The sequence below is a fragment of the Sceloporus occidentalis genome, unplaced genomic scaffold (assembly GCF_023333645.1).
Source record: "Sceloporus occidentalis isolate IW3139 unplaced genomic scaffold, rSceOcc1.0.p SCAF_4, whole genome shotgun sequence".
Lineage (NCBI taxonomy): Eukaryota > Metazoa > Chordata > Lepidosauria > Squamata > Phrynosomatidae > Sceloporus > Sceloporus occidentalis.
Window position 1 is genome coordinate 141,673,822 of NW_028316984.1, and position 12,704 is coordinate 141,686,525.

The window sequence follows — 12,704 nt, forward strand, 5'->3', positions numbered from 1 at the left end:
AGCTATCATGGCATTTAGCTTCTATAAGTAGGGCAGGGACAGACTAGAGCAGATGAGAGATGCTTTGGGTGCATAGAACTTAGGGAACATGTGGTAGGAATGGTTCATCTAGGTGAGTGACATTTACACTAACCCCACTCTGTGGAAGGAGAAGCTGCATCTACTGAAGATACCTCATTATGGATGGCCAAAGAGATGGTCATGTTAGTTTGTGGAAGCAAACAATGACAAAACAACAAAGCACCTTATTTGTGGACTGTAGACTATTTATGTTTTTCCCTTTCTCTCTTTCCAGGGACAGACATAGTGCAGTGGCTCATGAAGAATCTCAATGTTGAAGACCCAGGTAATACCAAGAAATTGGGCTTTTTGTTGTGGTATCATTTGCTGTAGCATTCACTGCTGAATTCTGTAATGCTATCCAAAACTGAAGGGGCAAGAATTCCTGGAATGCTGATATCATTAATTTAGTCAATGAGAAACATGGAGGAATTTTAGTTATCTTAACCTTGGAGTGATGTCATTCATTATTAGAGGGTTTATTTTATGTCTGCAGATTATCTGTTTAAGGTTGTTGATGGCCAGCAGACTTGGCCAGTTTTATATTTCAGAGTTGTTGGGGATTTTTAGCAAATGCAGAGAAATATTAAAGATTGCTAAATAGCTATAATGGTCCCTGGTGGTGCAATGGTTAAATGTCTGTACTGCAACCACTCACTCACAAACCGTAAAGTTGTGAGTTCAGTACCAGCCAGGGGCTTAAGCTCAACTCAGGCTTGCATCCTTTTGAGGTTGTTAAAATGAATACCCAGATTGTTGGGGGCAATTAGCTTACACTTTGTAAACCACTTAGGGAGTGCTTAAGTGCACTGATAAGCGGTATAGAAATGTACTTGCTATTGCTATACTACGGGAAGGGAGATAAATGAGGGCATGACCCCCCCCCAATAAAAATTCTGCCATCATAAAATAAAATAAAATGCTCCTTACTCCCCAAATTTCTAGCATTGCAGAGAGTAAAGCAATGAAAATTATTCACTATGTTTACATGCCTGAATAACCTGATCTTGAAAGCTAAGCAGGGTCAGCCCTACTTAGTACTTCAGCCCTAGTTACCGTAGTACTTGGATGGGAGACTGCTTATGAATACCAAGTGATGTAGACTATATTTCAAAGGAAGGACCAGGCAAAACCACCTCTGAGTATTCCTTGCCAAAGACCTTAAGAAATTCATGGGATTGCCATAAGTCAACAGACCATTTGAAGGTGCACACACACACACACACACACACACACTTACTTACTTTCACATTTCTGCAATAATCTTGCCTGGCCCTTTCCTTTGAAGGACTCAAATATATCTCTAAATGCTCAATTGACATGTCAACCTACTCCATGATTGAAATTTTGGGAATGCATCACCCCGTCCCCCAATAGCTACAACTCTGTTGGCAGAAGAAGGGACTGTCAGCTTCAAATCATCTGCTTCTTTGAGCCTGCTAATCATGCCATAGTTAAGAATGTTTGGTCAGCCAGCCAGGTCCTGTTAGCCAGACCTTGGAAGCTACCTTTCACAGCATGGATTGTTTTGTAGTAATATGGGTATAAATAAAGGTGAGAGGTGTTATTATTCAATTTGCAGCTGAAGCAATACACTTGGGAAGCCTCGTCGCAGCGCAGGGATATATTTTTCCAATCTCCGACCATGTGCTTACTTTGAAGGATGATGGTACTTTCTATCGTTTTCAGGTAAGAAATACATCATCTTTACTTAAACTACAAAATGCTATGAAACTCTTGCATTTTCTTTATCTAGAGAAGCAAATCTAGAATAAAATTACACAATTATGCAGCCATCTTTTTTTATTGTTGGTGGAATTGCTTAATTCTTTAAAAACGTCACAGAAATGTTCACCCCTTACCAGTTGTTCACCAACTGATGTTAGAGAAATTAATAGCTTCTTATGTATGATGTGGTCATTTAGGCACCATCTTGATAGTTCTAGGGCTGAAAGGTACACAAGAAGTACCATTGCTTGTCTTCTAATGGGGCAGCCCTGGAACTTCAGAATATTGCCTATCCCAGAAACCTGATGGTGACTAATACTAATAAAAATTACAAGAATACAGATAACATTTAAAAATGATATAGTAAGTTATTTATAAAGGGTCTATGGATGAGCAATGAGGTGTTCAGGTTTGCTTATGAAATCAATTTAGCTAGGATGGTTAGAGCCAAAAAGGAATGTGAAGATTTCAAAATGGGACATTTTATAGTGGAAGAATGGGCATTAAAATAGCAGTAGAGTTCAAAGTAAACAAAACAGCACACACTGAGGCAAACAAAAACACACACATCCAGATTCACATATACAGTATACCCTTGTTATACACTGGGGTATGATTCCAAGATCCCCCGTAGATAACAAAATCCGTGGATGCTCGAGTTCCATTAAATATAATGACATAGCAAAATGGTGTCCCTTATAAAAAATGGAAAAACAAGGTTTGATATTTGAAATTTATACTTTTTTTTGAACATTTTCAAACCATGGATGCTTGAATCCGTGTATAAAAAATCTGTGTATAAGAAGGGCCAACTGTATGTTACAGGTTCTGAGATGGTGGTGACTGACCAAGGGAGGGGTACTGGAATTTGTGGAGATCATCTTGAAGAAATTTTGACCCAATGTCTTGTTCCTGTAGTGGTGGGGAAACCACTACTGTGGTAGTGATGGCGTGATGGGGGAAACAGGTTTTGATTATAAAGAACGGAAAATGAATCTGCAGAGATCATGTTGTCCTTATAGTGCAGTGATATTTGGCATGGTGTGAACAGTTCAGTTAACTATATAAGTGAAAGAATATTCTAGTGCTGGGAAGGTGGCAGAAAATAAGAAGTAAAATGGCAGAGGAACTGGAACAACTTTGTTCAGATGAAAGGTTACAATGGTTAACATTGTTTGGCTTAGGAAAGGGAGAAAGCAAGTGGATACATGTCAAAGGGCTGTAAATTCATGTATGATGCCAAGCAACTGTCTTATAATTCTAGAAACCTGGGGCATCATAGTAATAGGACCTTCTGGAGCTGAATGATGAGAGATCTAGGGCAGACAAAAGGAAGTACCGCATCTTCACCCATATTGTAGAATTTGCTACAAGACTTTATGATGAGTGGCTTCAAAACGGGATTGAACAAATTCAGGGAGGGTAAGGCAGTCACTGGTTGGTAGGTTACATTTCACTGCCATTATCAAAGGCAATATGCTTCTATATACAGCTGCTGGGGAACATGGGCAGGAGATGTTTAGTGTCCTTATGTTCTACTTGTAGCCTGTCCAAAGGCATCTGGTTAACCATTGTACAGTCAGGACTCCACATCACAGATTTGCATCCATGGATTCAACCATCCACAGCTTGAAAATATTCAAAGAAAATTTCCCAAAAGTAAACTTTGATTTTTGCTATTTTATATAAGGGACACCATTTTACTATGCCATTGTATATAATGAGCCTTGACCATCCACATATTTTGGTGCCCACGGGGGACCTGCAATAAAGCCCAGCAGAAATGAAGGGCCCACTATATAGACAAGAATACTGGACTAGACAGGTCTTCATTCTGATCCAGCATGGTTCTTATTAGATTTTTAAGTATCAGTCTCAATCATATCACAAGGTCCTACATTTCAGGAGGCAGTACATGGCAAGATAATTCTGGTGATGATATCTGTGACAGTCACTTGTTATTTTCCTTGATCTTTTATTTATTTTTCCATAGAGGCAGCTACCCTAAACAGAGTCAGATTATTTCTGTCACTTTTTTATATTTTGTATACTTGAATGGCCTAACTATCCACCAAACCATAACTGTGATTGCATTTTCTAGCCTCCAGAAAACTATTATTGATTTGAGTGTTTGCATCATAATGATACAATGTAATTGACTGCTTTTCAGGCTCCGTATTTTTGGCCTTCAAACTGTTGGGAGCCAGAAAACACAGACTATGGTGAGCATTGTTGGTGGTTTCATTTTAAAATATTGTCAGTGTGTCTTCAGTGGTCTTATTGAACTAAGAAATATTTTATTTGGTTATTAATCTGAGGTTAGTATTATTAATTATTATAGGAGATATGTTTGCATGACATTATTACATGATTAAAATAGCTTTCTATAAGAACAAAAGTTCTTGCACATAATAATAATAATAATAATAATAATATAATAATAATAATAATAATACATTTTATTTCTATTTTCCCACCTCTCCCGACAGATCGAAGCGGGATTACAACAGTATTTCAACAACAAAATATCTAAAATTACAGTTTAAAAACAATTTAAAACTGTGTAATATCAAAGTATGCCAGTACAATATTAAAACCACAATACATCCTGCAATAAAGTTATCTTAATTTCCTGAGGTGAAGTTTTCTTCAGATCTTATAAAAAATCAGGGGGGTATGCTTACCAGAAGAGTTGTGTTTTTAGTGCCTTCTTATAATAAATGTCACTGTGGCTAGATATCACCAGGAACCAAAGTACTGTAGTTGATGCATTATGTTCTAACTATGCATAGGCACTCCTGAAAAATGGGAATCCTGGATCAGGGGATAGTCCAGGATAATTGCAAGCTGCAAACTTTAGATTTTAAAGGGATTGTAGCCTCATCCAGAACAGTGAATCCCTGTTGTCTGATCTGTTTTTCAACTGACCAAAAGAGCCTCTGTCTTATCTAGATTAAACTATGCTTTGGTCATCCTCACTTGTCCTATTACTGGTGTCAAACACTGGATTAAAACCAAAACTGCTTCTTTAGAATTCAATGGATAGGATAAGTAGTGTTGAACATCAGCAACATAGCAGTATCACTGAACTTCATATCTCCAGACATTCTCTCTCAAAATATTATGTTAAGCAGCATGGAGGACAACACACACTCATAAAGAACTCCACAGGCCAGTGGTCAAAGTACAAAACTGAGGTGTCCATGACCACTTTTCAAGTTTGTCCTTGCAAGAGGGAGTGCAACTACCATGGAACAATGTCTCCAAGTCCCATCCCTGTGAGACATTCCGTGCCATGGTTGATGGTATTAGAAGCTGCTGAGAAGTCTAGCAGAATGATGCAGCACACACTCCTCCCGTACAGTTTCTGACAACGATCATCCACCAAGGCAACGGAAGCTGTCTCAATCCCATAACCATGCCAGAAACTAGACTGAAATGGATCGGGTTAATCTGTCTCATCATTAACTGCTGGAGTTGGGAGGATGATATACATTCCAGAACCATGCCTCTAAATGGCAAATCATTATCCAGTGTAGTGAGATTCAGGGTGGGCTTTTTAAGCAATAGTCTTCCAATTTTCTCTTTTAGGCATATTGGAACCCTGCCTTGCTGAACAGAGGCCTTAGTTACTCTCTTTACCCAAACAGCCAGGATGGCCATGGGTCTTTTTGGTAAACCAGCAAGAAGGGGCAACTTTGAAGCATACATGTGGTGGCTCATATCTTGCCAAAGATCTTGACCACATCCTGAAGCTGTACAAACTGAAAAATATCCAGTATTACTGGTCAAGTAAGGACCAGAATTCTTCACAGTGAGCCATCACATGAATGAATATATAGGCTGTCATGTGCCATCATGTGCAGAGCCTGGGGGCACAGTATCACCACCCACCCACCATGCATTTGTTTAAAAGGGTCATCATTTTAATTCTTTTGTAGAAAGGTTTTCACATGAACAGCACAATAATTTCAACAGTGCATGTGGTCTAAAAGTAGTAATCAGGCCAATACATTAATTTAGTCAATACGGAAGCTAATTATTGGGATTGATGGAGATGCAGTTATATTGATTTAAAGTGGTAGGTGTGAATGTGGTCTGTTAATATGAAGACTGCATGATCCAGTACATAAAAATCAATTTAACAGCATTAACATTATCATGATACAAAGTTCAGGCATTGATCTGTCTAGGAACTTGTTTTTCTGTACAATAAATAATAGTACAGTCTGGATAATAATACATGTCTCGTTGATCAATAAACTGTTATCTTACAAAAATTAGCAGTACCTTGGCATGCAGTAAATGAAAACAGAGTTTCTTTGAGATGTAGAACAGATATATACAAAAGAGGAGGATAATTTTATATTAGAAGCTTGTGTCAGGCATTAGGAAAGAAATAACTATGGTTTATGAGCTAATAAAATACAGTATTCTGTATTAAATGCCTGAACAGCTGAGTACAAAGGCATAAAGGGAATATGTCAGCACTGTTATCTTTAGCTGTCTCTGTATATTATTACTGTCTTTTCTACAGCTATCCTCCTCTACGGTGAAATGATAAAATCAATTTTTCCTTTCAGCTCAGGCAGTGGCAAAGGAAATGAATATACCTGTTTTCATAAAATGGGGAATTCGTGAAGTGTTCCTTTTACAAGCTGACTGAAAGCAATTTATGAGCACCAAAAAACCCTCCCACCACTATCACCACACAATGTTTATATATGTCTGAATGTAAGATTTGTAGACATTAATGGAATAGAGGTACCATAATTGTAGTTCTCATATAATAGCCATCATTTGTAATTTCTTATTTAATCATTATTAATGGGACCTCAGTAAAAAGAATTATGATAATAGTAATTAGTCCCAGCTTGCTTCCCTCAAATAGCAAATAACCTTTCTCCACTATTTACTCATTTAACCCATACTGTATTCACTTAAGAACGTTCTTACAATAGATAATACTTAACCATGTTATTTATAGTCAATGAATTCTAAGACTGAAGTCCTAACTTAAAGAAGCACCAGCTGTAGGGTGTCGGGATTTATCGCAAACTTTTCTGCTGGCAGAAATGCACCTCCTGCTAACTAATCTCAGAGATACACTAACAAAATTGCTCTGTATGCTAAGATCAGAAGAGTAGGAGAAAAATCAAAATTTGGAGGGTGTGTGAGTTATACTTCAAACTTGTTTCCAGACTTAGAGACTTACTCACAAAGTTAGGTACAAAGTTAGGACAGGATAAGGGTGGTTCAAATAAATTCAAACATCTCAAGTCTGGGTGAGGTTTGGATTCAGCACAACTCCAAATGGCCAAGTGTAGGCTTGGGTGACCATGGCTAGTTTGAACTGCACTGCCACAGTGCACTCCATTGCCTTTCATAATTCAACACCATTAAATTTCACATAAACATGAAGAAGAACTTTCTAACAGTAAGGATTTTAATATCCACAGGGGTATTTGCAGGCATACATTAAAGCAACTCTACATAAAAACAGTAAATATGTGTTGTGTGCCTTCAGGTTTTTTCCAATTTATGGCAGTCCTAAGGCGACCCTATAACAGGGTTTTTTCCATTGACAAGGGAGTTTGTTATTGCCTTCCAGAAGCTGAGAAAGTGTGCTTTGCGGAAGATCACCCAATATCTGTCCATGGCCGAGCAGCAATTTGAACCCTGGGTTCCAGACTCCTAGTCCAGCAGCCAAACCACTACACCACACTGGTTCTGAAAAATAGTAAATGCTAAAATACTATAGCTACATAAGATCACATAAAATAAATCTGTATGGCCATATTAAATACATTGCAGAGGTGGAAACCCAAATAAGCACCAGCTGATAAAATTAACCCACCTTCAATATCTAATGAAGTACGATTCCTTTTCTGTTTTGTTTTGTTTAAGAAGTCATGATTATTTCTGCAATGCACTCTACATGGGGCTACCCTCGTGTTTGGTCTGGAAACTTCAATTAGTTGAGAACATGGCAGCCAGATTGGTCTCTTAAGATCACACCACTGGCTGCATCAGTTTCCGGGCCCAGTACAAGGTGTTGGTTATTACCGTTAAAGCCCTAAATGGCTTGGGTCCAACCTATCTTCAGGACCGCCTCCTTCCATATAATCCTCTTAGATCCTTAGAGAAAAATATGTCCACGACCTCACAGAGGACCTTTTCAGCTATTGCGTCCAGATTGTGGAATGGCCTGCTGGATGAGATCCGTCATATTACCACTCTAAACAGCTTTAAAAAAGCTATAAAGACAGATCTCTTCCAGCAGGCCTTTCCTGAATAGTTCTCCGGCCATCAGAAGGAAAATTTAATTGCTGACCTCTGACTTCACCACAGTTTATTGTATTGTTTTTAAGTATGCTTTATGTTTTAAATTCTACATTGTTTAATTGTATTTTAAGGGGGGGGGGGTGAGGGTTCGGACGGTATATCAATCTTGTAAGCTGCCCCGATTGCAGAGAGGTGGTATATAAATAAATTTTGTAGAGCGGCAGGAAAAATCTGCTGGAAGCACATCAAACCTAGTTAGTATTCAAGATATGCTATTTGGGACTAACTATAATTTCTAGATTATATTCAAAGGCAGCCTCACAGATATCACATTGTGGTCATCAAAACTGGAGCCTACCAGACATGAATAACAGTTGCAAGGCTGCCTTTGTTGATACAGGAGTATAACTGACATATCAATAAAGAGGAGAGTCTCGGCAAACCACTGTGGTAATTTATGACTGTGATGATAAAAAGGGATTGAAGAACACCCACTGATGGTAAACCTGATCCTTGGGATCCTCTCCAGGACATGCTGAAAACTGATTAAGTAGACAGATGAACCTCCAACATCTGGACTGTGTCTCAGCCAGGCCATTACCCTGCCCAAACTCTGATCCAGAATTATCAGCAGTCTCATCACTAGGGTTGCCATAAGGCAGGACCTCCAAACTGGGACAAATGTAGGACAAATGTAGGGCCACATTTTCAAATGTAGGACACGTTTTTATAAAAAATGGAGGACACATGAAAAAATTGATAATTTTTTTAAAATGTTAATATAAATGCATGTTTCTTAGGCATGCTCAAAATGGAGGACATTTTGGCATTATTCCTAGACAGAAGGCTGAAATGTACTTCTCTTTCTGGCCAAACACCCCCCACCGCCCAATTCTACATTTCCCACTCCCAAGCAGGCATAGCATTTGCAAGATCACAGGCAGCCCCTTGTGCCATTGCAAACTACATTTCCATTTGCAAGATCACAGGCAGCCCCTTGTGCCATTGCAAACTACATTTCCATTTGCAAGATCACAAGCAGCCCCTTGTGCCATTGCAAACTACATTTCCATTTGCAAGATCACAGGCAGCCCCTTGTGCCATTGCAAACTACATTTCCATTTGCAAGATCACAAGCAGCCCCTTGTGCCATTGCAAACTACATTTCCATTTGCAAGATCACAGGCAGCCCCTTGTGCCATTGCAAACTACATTTCCATTTGCAAGATCACAGGCAGCCCCTTGTGCCATTGCAAACTACACAGAATCATAGAGTTGGAAGAGACCACAAGGGCCATCCAGTCCAACCCCCTGCCATGCAGGAATCCAGATCAAAGCATCCCACTCCCAAGCCTTCTTAGCAATTCCCCCCCCCCTTCCTCCTTTTCCTTGCCCCCTCCAACCCCCCCAAACCCCTCGCCCCCTCTTTTTCCCAGGTATGTCTCAACTTAGGAGGGATTTATGGGACAGATCCAAAGCCTTTTTTCTTTTCTAATGGGGGCAAAGCCTTGAGAAGCCCTGGACCCCTGAGAAGAAGAGGAGGGGGGCTTAGAGAGAGGAAGAAAGAGAAAAAGAAGATGAGGAGGGGAAGAAAGGAAGAAAAAGGAGAGGAGGAAGAGGAGGAGGGGAAAAAACGGAATAACAAGAAGAAGAGAAGGAGGGGAAAGAGAAAGAGGGGAAGGACTAAAAGAAGCTTGCCTGAGTGCAAAGCCCTCCCTGCTTCGACGTTGGAGCATGCCAAATAAGGAGGCAGAGGGCTGGCCAATAGAGGCAGGGCAGAGCAGCAGACCCCGCCCGGCTCGTTTCAGTCGTCCTGCTGCCGCTCCAAACATGCTGCACTGCACAGCACTCTATAGAAGGCAGGCAGCAGCCCTGGGAGCTCAGAGTCGGGCAGCCACCCGGGGGCGGGGGCGGGGGCGGGACGGGACCGGGCACGCCCCCCAGGGGGGCGGGAAAGTCCCGCCCACCACCGTGAAATGGCAACCCTACTCATCAATTAGTATCAATTGCTATTGGATTTATTACTGAGTCTTCCAAATGTAAAGATACTGTCAGTGATTTGCAGCACTGGGAAGGTATAGTGGATGAATATCTACTATAGAATTCTTTGAGATTTTATTTCATGCTAGGAAATAAGATCCTTTCTTCTCCAAAGATTGTGTGTTTCTTCATTATCACTGGCAATACAGTGGTCCCCCGGGTTACAAAATTAATTCGTTCCGCTGCCCTTTTCGTAACCCGGAAGGCTTTCGCAAGCCGAATTGCCATAGGCGCTAATGGGGAAAAGCCGCGATTTGGTGCGAAATAGCGCCGAAAAGCACCAAAAGTTTTTTCGTAACCCGAAAAAACTTTCGTAATGCGGAACAGTTTTTTTAAATAATTTTTTTTCGTAACCCGGGAATTTCGTAAGGCGGCGCATTCGTATCCTGGGGTACCACTGTATCTATTTAGTTAGTAAAGCAATGCATTCTTGCTTTCACTATCAGTTTTCTTGTGTACATACTGTTCTGTAAAGGAAAGTCAGTGATGGTGAACCTTTTAGAGGCCGAGTGCCCAAACTGCAACCCAAAACCCACTTATTTATTGCAAAGTGCCATGTCCCTCTGGCTTTCTGGTAACAAACTCTGGCAAACTCTGTGCTGGGGCGACGGCACATGTGCCCACAGAGAGGGCTCTGAGTGCCACCTCTGGCATGCGTGCCATAGGTTCGCCATCACTGGATGCAAAAATGTAAATACAGTCAAAAACTTCCATTCATGCAATGAATTCTAATACTGTATTCCTATGAAGATTGTAGCCAGAGAATAAGGCCATACAAATTACAAACCTTGGGATTCAGTACTAGAGATAGACCAGAGTTTGAAAAAGTGTTGGCATTTTTTTTTAATTTAAAAAAATGGAAGTGAGAAGAATCTCTCTGCATACTCATTGGGAATTTTTTAGGAGCTATAGTCAAAAAAATAACTTTCCCAAGCCCCGTAATAGGCTAATCCTATCAATTGTGCTTTCTATAATGCTCACATTATTCCAAGCACAAGATTTTTCTATCCCATTTCCACATAAATGTGATTGTTTTTAAAATTTGCTTTAAAATTCATTTGCATTTTTCACTGCCGTTTCCTTAAATACACATTTTTGCAATACTTTTCTCAATGCATGCCTTTTTGTACGTAATTTTTATAGTGTTTGCATCCTGCAACAGAACTTTTCTTAACATATATTTGTAAATATTTGTGTATGTTTGTACACAGTGTACACATTTTTGATGGACAAACTGTGTTAAAAATTTAGAGAAGTGTGAAAATGGAAGGTAATACAGTGCGCCCACTCCATACATGGGTGCACCATACACAGCTTCCGGTTAATGCGGAAGCTGCATGGCAATTAAATTAATGGTTTGTGCGGCCGCCCCGCCATGAGCATGAGCCCCATTATACTGAATGGGGCTTGAGCATACGCGTTATTCACCTTACGCGCATGGGAGGGTCTGGAATGGATCCCCCGCATAAAGCAAGGTTCCATTGTAATTTCAGTTCATGTTCTACTTTAAGCAGTGCTAATTAGCTTGAATTGTACTATTAACATGCATTCCAAGCCAATTTTACTTCCTAAGCCAGAAGAGATTCCCAACACCCATAGACTTTAAATGATTATTGAAACTCAAAATGTGATTTTGCCATTTCACAATGGCCTCCTGGAGGACCAGAGTCACATGTTACCAACTGAACACTGAAAGCTCCAGAATGGATACAGAAATGTGCTGCAAATATATTCATTGTTTATAAAGTATACCTAAATATGTGATTACACAGTGATCAAAGCAGTTTATTGACACTTCAAAAATAGTTATTGGTGTCAGAAAAAAGGCATAAAGTACACAATATGGTTGTCCAATTACAAACATTGGAAGCCCTGGTGGCACAGTGGTTAAATGCCGGTACTGTCACCACAAAGTAGTGAGTTCAGTCCCAGGGGGCTCCAAGGTTGACTTGGTCGTCCATTTTTTCGTAGGTCGGGAAAATGAGTACCCAGCTTTTTGAGCTTTTTAGGGACAATTAGCTTACAGATTTCAAACTGCTTAGAGTGTGTGGAGTTCACTGATAAGTGGTATAGAAATGTACATGCTATTGTAATTATTAACTGATTCCACTGTCACCAGATATAAACATGCACATGTTACTTAGAAGTTTATCGCACCAGGGATAAAACGTTTCCCGATGCGTTAAAACGGGCACAAGCGGGGCCGCTCACGGAGCGTGATGGGAACCCGATGGGGCCCAGAACACTAGTTTACCACACAGGGAACGCCGACGCTGACGCTGTGTGTTCCCATCTCATTCCCATTGGGTTCCAGGGGACGCCATTTCTGGGAACTGTTTCGAAACAGTTCCCAGAAATGGCGTCCCCTGGAACCTGATGGGAACGCGATGGGAAAGGGCGGAAGCGGTGGCGGCATTCCCTGTGCGGTAAACTAGCGTTCTGGGCCCCATCAGGTTCCCATCACACTCCGTGCGCGGCCCCGCTCGTGCCTGTTGTAACGCATCAGGAAACATTTTATCCCTGGTGCAATAAACTTCTTAGTCTACACAAATGCAGCACCTGGCAGCCCAGAAGTGTAGGTGCATCGTGTT

General features: G+C 40.5%; 1 protein-coding gene across 4 annotated transcripts in view; it reads left to right on the forward strand.

Annotated features, from left to right (window-relative positions):
• RGS6 (regulator of G protein signaling 6) overlaps positions 1–12,704 on the forward strand; it is a 325,966-nt gene that overhangs the window by 232,348 nt on the left and 80,914 nt on the right. For all 4 annotated transcript variants that reach the window (XR_016280962.1, XM_089521809.1, XM_089521807.1 and 1 more), the window contains exons 4-6: positions 296–346; positions 1,643–1,749; positions 3,959–4,010. Coding sequence is in view for 3 of the 4 variants with exons in the window: in XM_089521809.1 (XP_089377935.1) it covers positions 296–346; positions 1,643–1,749; positions 3,959–4,010 (210 nt within the window). In the remaining variant the exon portion in view is untranslated. The remainder of the gene's footprint in view (positions 1–295; positions 347–1,642; positions 1,750–3,958; positions 4,011–12,704) is intronic.